We start from the raw sequence: 16,584 nt of genomic DNA, 5'->3' as shown, positions 1-16,584 counted from the left end.
AACCGCGAATGACAATAGTTAGTTAGCATGCACATTACTGCAATTTTTTACTCAACTGAAGTTAAAGAACAGCGAATGACAATAGTTAGTTAGGATGCACATTACTGCAATTTTCTACTCAAACTGACTGCACATCAAGCGAACACTCTACCACTAGGCTACGTCCCGTCCCACCACGGACACATGCTGTTGACTAAACCAAAAGAACCGCGAATGACAATAGTTAGTTAGCATGCACATTACTGCAATTTTTTACTCAAACTGAAGTTAAAGAACAGCGAATGACAATAGTTAGTTAGGATGCACATTACTGCAATTTTCTACTCAAACTGACTGCACATCAAGCGAACACTCTACCACTAGGCTACGTCCCGTCCCACCACGGACACATGCTGTTGACTAAACCAAAAGAACCGCGAATGACAATAGTTAGTTAGCATGCACATTACTGCAATTTTTTACTCAACTGAAGTTAAAGAACAGCGAATGACAATAGTTAGTTAGGATGCACATTACTGCAATTTTCTACTCAAACTGACTGCACATCAAGCGAACACTCTACCACTAGGCTACGTCCCGTCCCACCACGGACACATGCTGTTGACTAAACCAAAAGAACAGCGAATGACAATAGTTAGTTAGCATGCACATTACTGCAATTTTCTACTCAAACTGAAGTTAAAGAACAGCGAATGACAATAGTTAGTTAGGATGCACATTACTGCAATTTTCTACTCAAACTGACTGCACATCAAGCGAACACTCTACCACTAGGCTACGTCCCGTCCCACCACGGACACATGCTGTTGACTAAACCAAAAGAACCGCGAATGACAATAGTTAGTTAGCATGCACATTACTGCAATTTTTTACTCAACTGAAGTTAAAGAACAGCGAATGACAATAGTTAGTTAGGATGCACATTACTGCAATTTTCTACTCAAACTGACTGCACATCAAGCGAACACTCTACCACTAGGCTACGTCCCGTCCCACCACGGACACATGCTGTTGACTAAACCAAAAGAACCGCGAATGACAATAGTTAGTTAGCATGCACATTACTGCAATTTTTTACTCAAACTGAAGTTAAAGAACAGCGAATGACAATAGTTAGTTAGGATGCACATTACTGCAATTTTCTACTCAAACTGACTGCACATCAAGCGAACACTCTACCACTAGGCTGCGTCCCGTCCCACCACGGACACATGCTGTTGACTAAACCAAAAGAACCGCGAATGACAATAGTTAGTTAGGATGCACATTACTGCACTTTTCTACTCAAACTGAAGTTAAAGAACCGCGAATGACAATAGTTAGTTAGGATGCACATTACTGCAATTTTCTACTCAAACTGACTGCACATCAAGCGAACACTCTACCACTAGGCTACGTCCCGTCCCACCACGGACACATGCTGTTGACTAAACCAAAAGAACCGCGAATGACAATAGTTAGTTAGCATGCACATTACTGCAATTTTTTACTCAACTGAAGTTAAAGAACAGCGAATGACAATAGTTAGTTAGGATGCACATTACTGCAATTTTCTACTCAAACTGACTGCACATCAAGCGAACACTCTACCACTAGGCTACGTCCCGTCCCACCACGGACACATGCTGTTGACTAAACCAAAAGAACCGCGAATGACAATAGTTAGTTAGCATGCACATTACTGCAATTTTCTACTCAACTGAAGTTAAAGAACAGCGAATGACAATAGTTAGTTAGGATGCACATTACTGCACTTTTCTACTCAAACTGAAGTTAAAGAACCGCGAATGACAATAGTTAGTTAGGATGCACATTACTGCACTTTTCTACTCAAACTGAAGTTAAAGAACCGCGAATGACAATAGTTAGTTAGGATGCACATTACTGCACTTTTCTACTCAAACTGAAGTTAAAGAACCGCGAATGACAATAGTTAGTTAGGATGCACATTACTGCACTTTTCTACTCAAACTGAAGTTAAAGAACCGCGAATGACAATAGTTAGTTAGGATGCACATTACTGCAATTTTCTACTCAAACTGACTGCACATCAAGCGAACACTCTACCACTAGGCTACGTCCCGTCCCACCACGGACACATGCTGTTGACTAAACCAAAAGAACCGCGAATGACAATAGTTAGTTAGCATGCACATTACTGCAATTTTCTACTCAACTGAAGTTAAAGAACAGCGAATGACAATAGTTAGTTAGGATGCACATTACTGCACTTTTCTACTCAAACTGAAGTTAAAGAACCGCGAATGACAATAGTTAGTTAGGATGCACATTACTGCACTTTTCTACTCAAACTGAAGTTAAAGAACCGCGAATGACAATAGTTAGTTAGGATGCACATTACTGCACTTTTCTACTCAAACTGAAGTTAAAGAACCGCGAATGACAATAGTTAGTTAGGATGCACATTACTGCACTTTTCTACTCAAACTGAAGTTAAAGAACCGCGAATGACAATAGTTAGTTAGGATGCACATTACTGCAGTTTTCTACTCAAACTGAAGTTAAAGGGACAGACCCTAGTGTTTAAACACTAAGACATATTTTTCACCTAGATCCTAGTTTCAACCCGTAAACATGGACACTAAATCTGGTTAATTTACAAACCTGTAACACATTTGGATACAACGGAGTGAAACAAGAGTCTGTGACGTTGAAATACTCTTAAAAAATAGACTAAAACGCGACTACATAACAGTTACTTCTCAGACGCATGTGCATTTTTAAAAATATGAAAAATGCATTTTGTGGTATTAGAAACAACAGAATGACCTGAAACACTTCGGTTCTATGGAAATGGATAATCTAAACAATAAAATATAAGTAATGTTTGATTTCAGTGGTCATAAATGACTCTAATATTGAGAAATGTGTCTTAATGTTTAACAACTTGGGCCTGTCCCTTTAACTCTGAGCTGCATTATGTCAAAATTTATTGATAGTATTATTTCAACTATCCTACAACTATTTTCTAATGTGACGACCTTGCTAAAATTTTATGTTGCTAGCGTGTCACCTATTTGGATTTCGCTAAATTTTAAGGTCGTTAAAATTTTATGAATTTACAAAAACTCTCTCTCTCTCTCTACAAATTTACCCTGCGATGATCTCTGTCATAACCAGCGTCCCTCTGATGTGGGGCTTCCCGTTCGATGCTGTGCTGTAATTAATACAAAGAAAGGAATGTTTTATTTAACGACACACTCAACACAGTTTAATTACAGTTGTATGGTGTCAGACACATGGATAAAGATCACACAGAATGTGACAGAGGAAACCCGCAGCCACAATGCAATGGCAGAGGTGAATCTAGGAGGGCAAAAAGCTATACCAAAAATTTCAGGTCAGTATTTTGAGGCACTGCAATAAAGAAAATATTTTCTAAAATTGATATATTGAAAGTCAAATTTGATCTGTAACAGTACGTAATAAAGCTATATACAAAATTTCAACTCAATTTGAACTCAATATCCCAAGACGTTGTGAAAAATCCCTCCAGATTTTTTTTTAAAAGGGCCATAACTCTGTCAAAAATAGGGTAAATGACCATAAAAGTCAAACTTGATCTGTACCAGTACTTGATAAAGCTATACTCAAAATTTCAGACAGACAGACAGATGGACAGAGATGAACGGGTAGGGGACTAATAACAGACAATATTTCTCTTTATCACTTTGAGTTTACCCTGCGAGGATCTCTCTCATAACCAGTGACCATCAGAGGTAGGCCTTCCCATTCTGCACTTTGCTGTAATCAATACGAAGAAAGGAATGAATTATTTAACGACACACTCAACACATTTTAATTCCTGTTATATGACATAAGACACATGGTTAAAGATCACACAGATAACATAATGAGAGAGGAAACCCACTTCTGCCTCGCAATGACCTACTCATTCTGATTAGCAGCAAGGGATCGTTTATATGCAGCATCCCACAGACAGGACAGTACATACCATGGCCATTGTGGAGCACTAGCAATAATGAGAAATAACCGAATGGGTCCTCTGATGGGGATCGATCTTAGAATGACTGTGCATTAGGTGAATGCCTTACCACTGGGCAATGCCCTTTGTTGTAATTAATACAAAATATAATTCTGTATCTATGACTAATGAAAAATAAAATAAAATAAGAACTGACAATATATCACTCTCGCTCAGTATAAGTATACCTTGCAAGGATCTCATAACTAACGTCATATTAAAAAGACAGATCACTAGTTTAACATGCCCATATACCACTAGGGTTTCCAACACGCCTATCCAGAGTCCCACCTCAGATAAGATCGGTGGCCTGACTCGGGATGGGGTGTCATATTAATAGGATATTAAACAAGCTTCCATTTTGTGTCATGTTTATGTTCTGAGTGAAATAATTTTCAATTGTCTTCATAAGAACTGGTAGCTAGTTTAATATCCTATTTATTACCCATTAATTTATTTCAATGTATATCACTAAACTTGTGTGATTAACGATCCTGCAGGGTCGTAGTGCACCAATCGTATCATATCATATGATGTCAAGGTGTTATCACTTAGCTTTCTAGTGGGACATAACACTTTGATACGTACCAGGATATTTTTTAATGATATGGGTAATAATTAATGGTTTTATTTTTGTTCAGACAAAATAAGAATATGAGTTTACCCTGCGATGATCTTTCTCATAACCAGCGTCCCTCTGACGTGGGGCTTCCCGTTCGATGCTGTGCTGTAATTAATACGAAGAAAGGAATGTTTAATTTAACGACACACTCAACACATTGTTATTATGTCTGGAAATGTCTGGAAAGCTACATGTATATGTGGGACAGACAGACAGACAGACATGAAACTTATGGTCAGACAGACGGAAAAAGCCATACCATAATATGACCCATCATAGATGGACATATAAAAATCACAGATAATGAGAGAACGTGATTTGTAACTGAAGATGATACAGCTATAGTAAAGATTTAAGCTTAATATTTTGAGGCACTGCAATAAAGTGTGGAAAACAAATTTCTATATTTTCTAAAATTGATATATTGCCTTGAAAGTTAAACTTGATCTGTAACAGTACGTACTAAAGCTATACACAAACGTTTAACTCAATATTCCAAGGCATTGTGAAAAAAACTAATTTTAAAGGGCCATAACTCTGTCAAAAATAGGTAAATGGCCATAAAAGTCAAACTTGATCTGTACCAGTACATGATAAAGCTATACTCATAATTTCAGCTCAATATCTCAAGGCATGGCATTATGAAAAAATAACATCCAGAAAACTCTATGTGGGACAAACAGACAGACAGACAGACAGAGATGAAACCTACAGTCCCCTCTGGCTGAACGGATAGGGGACTAATAACAGACAATATTTCTCTTTATCACTTTGAGTTTACCCTGCGAGGATCTCTCTCATAACCAGTGACCATCAGAGGTAGGCCTTCCCATTCTGCACTTTGCTGTAATCAATACGAAGAAAGGAATGAATTATTTAACAACACACTCAACACATTTTAATTCCTGTTATATGACATAAGACACATGGTTAAAGATCACACAGATAACATAATGAGAGAGGAAACCCGCTTCTGCCTCGCAATGACCTACTCATTCTGATTAGCAGCAAGGGATTGTTTATATGCACCATCCCATAGACAGGACAGTACATACCACGGCCATTGTTGCTATCAATTGTGGAGCACTGGCATTAATGAGAAATAGCCCAATGGGTCCTTCGATGAGGATCGATCTTAGAATGACTGTGCATTAGGTGGCTGCTGTACCACTGGGCTACGCCCTTCGTTGTAATTGATACAAAATATATAGAAAATATTTCATATTTTTTGTCAAATATGATTTATATCTCATCGAGTGAAGTTTGCAATCATGTCTCACGAATCGCGCTTACGCGACGAGCATGATATCATTGCAAACTTCATGAGATGAGATATAAATCATATTTGACAACAAACATGAAATTTTCTATTTATTATATAACTTTTGGCAATTTACCTTTATTTTTAAAATGCCAGCAGCAAAATAGTTCCAGCTTTCTTACAGTGAAAATAACACTTTCTACAGTGACAATAACACATTTAGAGTGAAATAGTGAAATTTTCACTCTAAAATGTGTTATCGTCATTGAGTGACTGATAACACTTTTATTTCATTGATATTTTAAGATATTTCACTAAATGTTATATAATAAAATTCTGTATCTACAACTAATGAAAAAAACTAATAAAATAAGAAATGACAATATATCTCACTCTCGCTCAATACGAGTATACCTTGTGAAGATCTCTATCATAACCAACATCATATTAATAGGATATTAAACAAGCTTCCATTTTGTATCATGTTTATGTTCTGAGTGAAATAATTTTCAATTGTCTTCATAAGAACTGGTAGCGAGTTTAATATCCTATTTATTACCCATTAATTGATTTCAATGTATATCACTAAACTTGTGTGATTAACGATCCTGTAGGGTCGTAGTGCACCAATCGTATCATATCATATGATGTCAAGGTGTTATCACTTAGCTTTCTAGTGGGACGTAACACTTGGATACGTACCAGGATATTTTTGAATGATATGGGTAATAATTAATGGTTTTATTTTTATTCAGACAAAATAAGAATATGAGTTTACCCTACGAGGATCTCTCTCATAACCAGCGTCCCTCTGATGTGGTGCTTCCCGTTCTGTGCTTTGCTGTAATTAATATGAAGAAAGGAATGTTTAATTTAACTACACACTCAGTACATTGTAATTATGTCTGGAAAGCTATATGTGGGACAGATGGACAGACAGACAGAAAGACAGACCTGTCGGTTATATGGCATCAGACATATTATGTTTAAAGACCACACAGATAATGAGAGAGGAAACCCGATGCCTCTATGCAATGGGCTAATCTTTCTGATTAAAATTTAAAGTTTGTTTTGTTTAATGACACCACTGGAGCACATTGATTAATTCATCATCCGGCTTTTGGATGTCAAAGATTTAGTCTTTCTGTTTAAACAACAAGGGATATTTTATATGCAGCATCCCACAAACAGGACAGTACATACCACTGCTGTACCTTTGTTAAGTCAGTAGTGGGGCACTGGCTGGAATTAGATTAATCACAATGAGAGTGTAACTGTACATGATAAGGCTTTACACAAAATTCCCGCTCAATATCTTGAGCCATTGTGAAAAAAAGTCCTGAAAGCTAATTGTGGGACAGACGGCCAAGCAGACAGACAGACAGACAGACAGAAGGATGGACATGAAACCTATAGTATTCTCCTGTTGGACCTGTAAGGGATTAAAGTGACATACCCTAGTTTCTAAAAAGGCACGTTCGTCTGAATATAATGTTTATTAAGACAAGCTCTGGTTACTTGTAGACGGTATTTCCCTGTTTAAACATCACATGTTGTAACTTCTCTCTGTTATAACCTTGTCCAAAGGTGGGTTGCAAATTTGAATATGAACTAAACTTAGTATCCATATTCACTGGGGGAAACTAGGGTATGCGCCTTTAATAAAAACTAACAATACAACCTGCCTCAATTTCTTCAGTGAGTAAAATATGTTGTCTTTTATTTACATTATTATTTGTTTTATTTTTGTTTAGACTAAATAAGAACATACAACAACTCTCTTTTCAATACGAGTTTACCTTGCGAGGATAACCAGCGACCATCAGAGGTGGGGTTTCCCATTCTGCGCTTTTCTGTAATTAATACGAAGAAAGGAATGTTTTATTTAACGACACACTCAACACATTGTTATGATGGTTATATGGGAATTATGGCATCAGTTGAGTGCTCTACCACTGGGCTACGTCCCTCACTGTAATTAATACAAAATATCATTAAGTATCTACGTGTATAACTAATAAAATGAACATTCTGAGAGTACTGCTAAAGCTTTACAGGACCAACTTTTTTTTCATATCTCCTAAATTCTAAGGCTATAACTCTGTGAAAAATAGTTAAATTGCCAGATGTCAGGGCCAATTTTTTGTATCTGCCAAATACAAAAGAGCTATAATTCTATGAAAAATAGTTAAATTTCCAAACGTCAGGGCCAATTTTTTTTATCTCCCAAATTCAAGGACTATAACAGGGCACAATATTTCACGTGAACCGACGTTCTGTTCGTGTGTTGGTTTACGCAAAATTAAATTTACGCGAACTGCAAACTGGTTATGTCATGACCTGTAAATGTTCAGAAATTAAAACTTGCAAACTTCACGATGACAGGACGTTTATTCACGCAGACATACTACTAGTATTTCGACAAATGTTTTAGGCTGAATTTTAGATACTTGATGCGCAGCAAATCAGTAAGCAACGTTATATTTCAACAGTTGTAATTTGCAACCAGTCTAAAGTAAATGTTCAGTATAGAGTTGAGCCAAAAGTTTTAAAGAAATGTGCTCAGACCGCTGGAGATGGCTAAATTATCTGCTGCCATTTTATCTCTAAAGGAATATATGTAGACATAATATTGGATTGCCTATAATTTTACATATGTTAAAAACAGTTTTAATGTAAACAGGAATCCAAAAGTGTCAAAAAAATTGAAAAATACTAACATCGCATAATGAGCTTTAAAAAAACAAACATTTGGAATGTCACTGTAGTATAGAAGTACCATCGAGATTAAGTGAAAGTAGCATAGCCATCACAAAATGCAAAAAGGAATCCCTCCAAATGATTATGTATGTATTTCAAAGGCGTAGCGCCCATTACGCATGTGCGTAATGCAAAAATAAAATCCGGGAATAGGTCGAGGCTGTCTGTAATTGTTCTATAAAATATCCTCTTAAAATTGACTCGAAAAAAAGATTACAGAAAAATAAATAATGCCTCCGAATACGCTCACATTGCATCTACAGGTGTCCTGAGTTTCAAACTTTTCACACTTTTCACAGGGGGAGGCCCCCGAATATCCCCGCTCGGGCACGCCTCTGGCGTGCGTAATGCTAAGAAAATTTCTAGCTACGCCCCTGTATTTTGTTTCAGTCCTGGGGCTGATATTCAGTTCTTTTATAATATTGTTAACTTTAGCAAGCATTAAACACATTTTTTGTTTTTTTAAATGTTTTCTTTTGTATTTGTTTTAACTTTATGCTTCAGCTAAAAACTATGTATTTAAAATATAATTTCAACGTAATTTTGAGGTAACCAATCAGGTAACCTACGGGTTACGCAAATATAATTCATGTAACCGAACAATTGGTTACCTAGGTAAAAACCACGTGAACCGACTTCCGGTTCCCTCAGATTTCGAAATATTATCCCCTGTATAACTGTGTGAAAAATGGTTAAATTGTCATAAACGTCAAAGGGGATCTGTAACAGAATATGATAAAGCTATACTCAAAATTACTGCTGGGCTACATCTCTCGCTGTAAGTAAGACAAAATATCATTCTCTATCTATAACTAAAAAACTAATAAAATAAGAACTGACAATATATATCTCTCTCTCAATACGAGTTTACCTTGCGAGGATAACCAGCGACCATCAGAGGTGGGGCTTCCCGTTCTGCACTTTGCTGTAATTAATACGAAGAAAGGAATGTTTTATTTAAAGACACACTCAACACATTTCAATTACAGTTATATGGTTAATCGCACAGACAGGATAGTACATACCATGACTTTTGTTATACCAGTTGTGGAGCACTGGCTGGAACATGAAAAATCACCATGAAAGTCAAATGTGACCTAACGTGACCTTTAACAGAACACAATAAGCATATACACAAAATTTCAGCATTGAGGCATCACAAAACAAAAGTTCGGAAAGTTTTAAGTGGGACAGACCGACAGACAGACAGACAGACAGACAGACAGACAGACAGACGGACGGAGACAAAACCAATAGTCCTTTTCTGGTAGGGGACAAATAAAAACTGACAATACATTCGGCATCAATTTCTTCAGTGAGTAAAATATTTAATTATTTCTTTTTACATATTTACTGGTTTTATTTTTGTTCAGACTAAATAAGAACTGACAATATCTCTCTCACTCTCAATACAAGTTTACCGTGTGAGGATCTCTCTCATATCCAGTGTTGCAGTGTGTCAGTCGAAGTGTGTCAGTCGTAGTGTGCCAGTCGCAGTGTGTCAGTCGAAGTGTGTCAGTCGCAGTGTGTCAGTCGCAATGTGTCAGTCGAAGTGTGTCAGTCGCAGTGTGTCAGTCGAAGTGTGTCAGTCGTAGTGCGTCAGTCGTAGTGCATCAGTCGAAGTGCGTCAGTCGCAGTGCGTCGTCAGTCGAAGTGTGTCAGTCGCAGTGTGTCAGTCGAAGTGTGTCAGTCGAAGTGTGTCAGTCGCAGTGTGTCAGTCGCAGTGTGTCAGTCGTAGTGTGTCAGTCGAAGTGTGTCAGTCATAGTGTGTTAGTCGTAGAGTGTCAGTCGTACTTAATGTTCTAGTGGGATGTACCAAGGTACTTTTAGTTATATGGGTAACAACTATTGGCTTTATTTTTGTTCAGACGAAACAAGAACGGATAATAACTCAATACGAGTTTACCTTGCGATGATCTCTCTCATAACCAGTGTCCCTCTGATGTGGGGCTTCCCGTTCTGCACTTTGCTGTAATTAATACAAAGAAAGGAATGTTTTATTTAACGACACACTAAACACATTGTTATGATGGTTATATGGGAATTATGGCAACAGTTGAGTGCTCTACCACTGGGCTACGTCCCTCGCTGTAATTAATACAAAATATCATTAAGTATCTACATGTATAACTAATAAAATGAGCATTCTGAGAGTACTGCTAAAGCAATACATGTCACAAACAGGGCCAACTTTTTTTTTTTTATATCTCCCAAATTCAAGGGCTATAACTCTGTGAAAAATAGTTAAATTGCCAAATGTCAGGGCCAAATTTTCGTATGTGCCAAATTCAAGGGCTGTAACTCTGTAAAACATTGTTAAGTTGCCATGAACATCAAAGGGGATCTGTAACAGAATATGATAAAGCTAAATTACTGCTGTAATTAAGACAAAATATCATTCTCTATCTATAACTAAAAAACTAATAAAATAAGAACTGACAATATATATCTCCTCTCTCAATACGACTATACCTTGCAATGGAAGAAGAAGGAAATGTTTTATTTAATGACGCACTCAACTCATTTTATTTACGGTTATATGGTATCAGACATATGGTTAAGGACCACACAGATATTGATAGAGAAACCCGCTGTCGCCACTTCATGAGCTACTCTTTTCGATTAGTAGCAAGGGATCCCACAGACAGGATAGTACATACCATGGCCTTTGATATACCAGTCGTAGTGCACTGCCTGGGACGAATACCTTGCAATGATTCTTAACATAGACTAATGTCATATTTAAAGGATATTAAACAAGGTTCCATTTCTTATCATGTTTATGTTCTGAGTGAAATAATTTTCAATTGTCAAAAGCTTTATCGAGTGACAATGAAAAGTATTCCACAAGGAACATAAATATGATACGAAATGTAAACAAGTTTAATATCCTATTTATTACCCATTAATCGATTTCAATTTATATCACAAAACTCATTTGATTTAATATTCTGGAAATGTTGTAGTATGTCAGTCGTAGTGTGTCAGTCGCAGTGTGTCAGTCGAAGTGTGTCTGTCGAAGTGTGTCTGTCGCAGTGTGTCAGTCGCAGTGTGTCAGTCGCAGTGTGTCAGTCGCAGTGTGTCAGTCGAAGTGTGTCAGTCGAAGTGTGTCCGTCGCAGTGTGTCCGTCGAAGTGTGTCGGTCGCAGTGTGTCGGTCGCAGTGTGTTAGTCGCAGTGTGTCAGTCGGTCGCAGTGTGTCAGTCGGTCGCAGTGTGTCAGTCGGTCGCAGTGTGTCAGTCGGTCGCAGTGTGTCAGTCGAAGTGTGTCAGTCGAAGTGTGTCAGTCGCAGTGTGTCAGTCGCAGTGTGTCTGTTGCAGTGTGTCAGTCACAGTGTGTCAGTCACAGTGTGTCAGTCGAAATATGTCAGTCGTAATGTGTCAGTCACAGAGTGTCAGTCACAGTGTGTCAGTCGAAGTGTGTCAGTCGCAGTGTGTCAGTTGCAGTGTGTCAGTCGAAGTGTGTCAGTCGTAGTGTGTCAGTCGAAGTGTGTCAGTCGAAGTGTGTCAGTCGCAGTGTGTCAGTCGTAGTGTGTCAGTTGTACTTAATGTTCTAGTGGGATGTAACAAGGTACTTTTAATTATATGGGTAACAACTACTGGCTTTATTTTTGTTCAGATGAAACAAGAACGGATAATAACTCAATACGAGTTTACCTTGCGATGATCTCTCTCATAACCAGCGTCCCTCTGACGTGGGGCTTCCCGTTCGATGCTGTGCTGTAATTAATACAAAGAAAGGAATGTTTTATTTAACGACACATCAACACAGTTTAATTACAGTTGCATGGTGTCGGACACATGGATAAAGATCACACAGAATGTGACAGAGGAAACCCGCAGCCACAACCACAATGCAATGGCAGAGGTGAATCTAGGAGGGCAAAAAGCTATACCAAACATTTCAGGTCAGTATTTTGAGGCACTGCAATAAAGTGTGAAAAACTAATTTCTAAATTTATATTTTCTAAAATTGATATATTGAAAGTCAAATTTGATCTGTAACAGTACGTAATAAAGCTATATACAAAATTTCAACTCAATTTGAACTTTGCTGTAATTAATACGAAGAAAGGAATGTAATCTTTAAAGACACACTCAACACATTTCAATTACAGTTATATGGTGTCAAACATGGTAAAATCCACAGATAATCATGGAAAATCCGCTTACGCAATGCAATGGGTTAATCGCACAGACAGGATAGTACATACCACGACTTTTGTTATACCAGTTGTGGAGCACTGGCTGGAACATGAAAAATCACCATGAAAGTCAAACGTGATCTAACGTGACCTTTAACAGAACACGATAAGCATATACACAAAATTTCAGCATTGAGGCATCACAAAACAAAAGTCAGGAAAGTTTTAAGTGGGACAGACCGACAGACAGACAGACAGACAGACAGACAGACAGACCGACAGACCGACAGACCGACAGACAGCCAGACAGCCAGACAGCCAGACAGCCAGACAGCCAGACCGACAGACAGCCAGACAGCCAGACAGCCAGACAGCCAGACAGACAGACAGACCGACAGACCGACAGACCGACAGACAGACAGACAGGACGGAGACAAAACCAATAGTCCTTTTCTGGTAGGGAACAAATAAAAACTGACAATACATTCGGCACCAATTTCTTCAGTGAGTACATTTTTTAATTACTGTAAATCATGAAATTAATGCGAGCAAGTAATTAATGCGAAAAATGCGGCGAAGACATCGACGCAATAATAACTTGACGCATTTTGTTTACTCTCATTCCCAATACAAAAAATGTGCAGGATTTTACTATAATACTTCTAAATAAAATAAAACTTTTATAATATAAAGATGAAACAAAATACAAAAACAATTTTTGTTAAATGTCGTTTTGTGAATACTTCAAGAATCTTTCTTTCGTTTCGATGTTGCCATTCTATTTTCACTTTCCTGGAATATCATAGCGGTTATATAATACAGTGATGTTCCAAATGTTTTGTTTTTAAAAAGTTCATTTTGCGATGTGAGTATTTTTCAAATTTTCTTACACTTCTGGATTACTGTATACATTTAAACTGTTTTGAACATTTGTAAAATTATCATCAACAAATTTTATTACTAAATATATTCCTTTAAAAATTAAACAGTAGAAAATTATATAACCGCAACCAACAATCCATGTATATTTCTTCAAACCATTTGGCTCGACTCTATACATGGCATTTTAAGTTAGACTGGTCGCAAGTTGTCACTGTTGCAATATATCGCATTTGTTAACGTCTATTCCTGTGCTGCGCATCAAGTGTATAAAATCAGTCTGAAACATTTGTTAGAATAATACGTCTACGTTCGCGTGAAATATTGTGCCCTGCAATAGCGACCCGTTTACCTTTTATTCCTACTGGTGGATTAATTAGAAGCAATCACCACACAAAAGTGCGAGGCATACCCTTAACAATAAGGTGTAGTTATACTAATTACACTACTTTAAGTAATTAGGGCTTCCAGGTCGACCCACCATGCGATTAGCTTCAGATTATGTAGTAGCTGTCAAAACAACTACTGACTTCTTTTAACATGAAAGATGAAGCCCAAACAATATAATAAGAACACAACTGTGGTTTTTATGTGATGTGGACTTTTGCCCGACGCATTAATAAAAATACGCATTTTTGTTCACTCATGTACGGACGCAATAACATCATGACGCATTAATTTCATGATTTACAGTATTTCTTTTTACAATTTTACTGGTTTTATTTTTGTTCAGACTAAATAAGAACTGACAATATCTCTCTCACTCTCAATACAAGTTTACCGTGTGAGGATCTCTCTCATAACCAGCATCCCTCTGATGTGGGGCTTCCCGTTCTGTGCTTTGCTGTAATTAATACAAAGAAAGGAATGGTTTATTTATCTGAGGATATTAAACGAGCTTCCATTTTGTGTCATGTTTATGTTCTGAGTGAAATAATTTTCAATTGTCTTCATAAGAAATGGTAGCGAGTTTAATATCCTATTTATTACCCATTAATTGATTTCAATGTATATCACTAAACTTGTTTGATTAACACTCCTGTATGGTCGTAGTGCGCCAATTGTACAATCTCATGTAATGTCAAGGTGTTACGTCCCACGTAATGTCATAGTGGGACATAACACATGGCTACGTACCAGGATATTTTTAATGATATTGGTAATAATTAATGGTTTTATTTTTGTTCAGACAAAATAAGCAAACGAGTTTACCTTGCGATGATCTCTCTCATAACCAGCGTCCCTCTGACGTGGGGCTTCCCGTTCGGTGCTTTGCTGTAATTAATTAGAGGAAAGGAATGTTTTATTTATTGACACACTCAACACACTTTAATTACAGCAATATGGTGTCAAACATATGGATAAAGATCACACAGAATGTGAGAGAGAGGAAACCTGCTGCCGCTATGCAATAGGCTAATCTTTCTCATTAAACAGTGAGGGATATTTTATATGTAGCATCCCACAGGCAGGATAGTACACACCACTACCTTTGTTACATCAGTTGTGGAGCACCAGCTGGAAGGAGAAAAATCGCCATGAACATAAAACTTATCTGTAACTGTACATGATAAGGCTATACAATATACACAAAATTCAGGCTCTATAGCTCGAGGCATTGTGAACAAAAGCCCTGAAAGCTAATTGTGGGACAGACAGACAGATAGACAGACAGAAGGACAGACAGACAGAAAGGCAGGCAGGCAGGCAGGCAGAAGGAAGGACAGACATAAGGACAGACAGTCAAAAAGGACAGACAGATAGAAGGACAGACAGACAGAAAGACCGACAGAGACAGATAGACAGACAGACGGACGGATGGACGGACTCTCTCTCTCTCTCTCACATTCAATCTCAATACAAGTTTACCTTACGATGATCTCTCTCATAACCAGCGTCCCTCTGATGTGCGGCTTCCCGTTCTGTACTTTGCTGTAATTAATACGAAGAAAGGAATGTTTTATTTAATGACACACTCAACACATTTTAATTATGGTTATATGGTGTCAAACATATGGATAAAGATCACACAGAATGTGAGAGAGGAAACCTGCTGCCACTACGCAATAGGCTAATCTTTCTCATTAAACAGCAAGGGATATTTTATATGCAGCATTCCACAGACAGGATAGTACACACCACTACCTTTGTTACACCAGTTGTGGAGCACCGGCTGGAAGGAGAAAAATCGCCATGAACATAAAACTTATCTGTAACTGAACATGATAAGGCTATACACAAAATTCCAGCTCAATATCTTGAGGCATTGCGAATAAAAGCCCTGAAAGCTAATTGTGGGACAGACAGACAACCAGGACAGACAGACAGAAGGACAGACAGACAGACAGAAAGGCAGGCAGGCAGGCAGGCAGAAGGAAGGACAGACAGACAGACAGAAGGACAGACAGTCAAAAGGACAGACAGACAGACAGAAAGACCGACAGAGACAGATAGACAGACAGACAGACGGACGGACGGATGGACGGACTCTCTCTCTCTCTCACATTCAATCTCAATCCGAGTTTACCTTGTGAGGATCTCTCTCATAACCAGCGTCCCTCTGACGTGGGGCTTCCCGTTCGGTGCTTTGCTGTAATTAATTAGAGGAAAGGAATGTTTTATTTATTGACACACTCAACACACTTTAATTACAGCAATATGGTGTCAAACATATGGATAAAGATCACACAGAATGTGAGAGAGAGGAAACCTGCTGCCGCTATGCAATAGGCTAATCTTTCTCATTAAACAGTGAGGGATATTTTATATGTAGCATCCCACAGGCAGGATAGTACACACCACTACCTTTGTTACATCAGTTGTGGAGCACCAGCTGGAAGGAGAAAAATCGCCATGAACATAAAACTTATCTGTAACTGTACATGATAAGGCTATACAATATACACAAAATTCA

At 37.9% G+C, this 16,584-nt stretch overlaps 1 protein-coding gene across 1 annotated transcript in view; it reads right to left on the bottom strand.

Annotated features, from left to right (window-relative positions):
- The window catches only part of LOC121387612, a 117,937-nt gene that overhangs the window by 47,236 nt on the left and 54,117 nt on the right, over positions 1-16,584 (bottom strand). Inside the window, exons 37-49 of the mRNA XM_041518771.1 lie at positions 16,198-16,260; positions 15,540-15,602; positions 14,883-14,945; positions 14,452-14,514; positions 12,304-12,366; positions 10,556-10,618; positions 9,521-9,574; positions 7,689-7,742; positions 6,668-6,730; positions 5,410-5,472; positions 4,671-4,733; positions 3,703-3,765; positions 3,116-3,178 (exon numbers count right to left, since the gene is read on the bottom strand). Coding sequence (XP_041374705.1) covers positions 3,116-3,178; positions 3,703-3,765; positions 4,671-4,733; positions 5,410-5,472; positions 6,668-6,730; positions 7,689-7,742; positions 9,521-9,574; positions 10,556-10,618; positions 12,304-12,366; positions 14,452-14,514; positions 14,883-14,945; positions 15,540-15,602; positions 16,198-16,260 — 801 coding nt within the window. The remainder of the gene's footprint in view (positions 1-3,115; positions 3,179-3,702; positions 3,766-4,670; positions 4,734-5,409; positions 5,473-6,667; positions 6,731-7,688; positions 7,743-9,520; positions 9,575-10,555; positions 10,619-12,303; positions 12,367-14,451; positions 14,515-14,882; positions 14,946-15,539; positions 15,603-16,197; positions 16,261-16,584) is intronic.

Source organism: Gigantopelta aegis, chromosome 13, assembly GCF_016097555.1.
Source record: "Gigantopelta aegis isolate Gae_Host chromosome 13, Gae_host_genome, whole genome shotgun sequence".
Lineage (NCBI taxonomy): Eukaryota > Metazoa > Mollusca > Gastropoda > Neomphalida > Peltospiridae > Gigantopelta > Gigantopelta aegis.
Note: the sequence above shows the minus strand (reverse complement) of the source record. Positions and strands in the feature narration are given on the sequence as shown.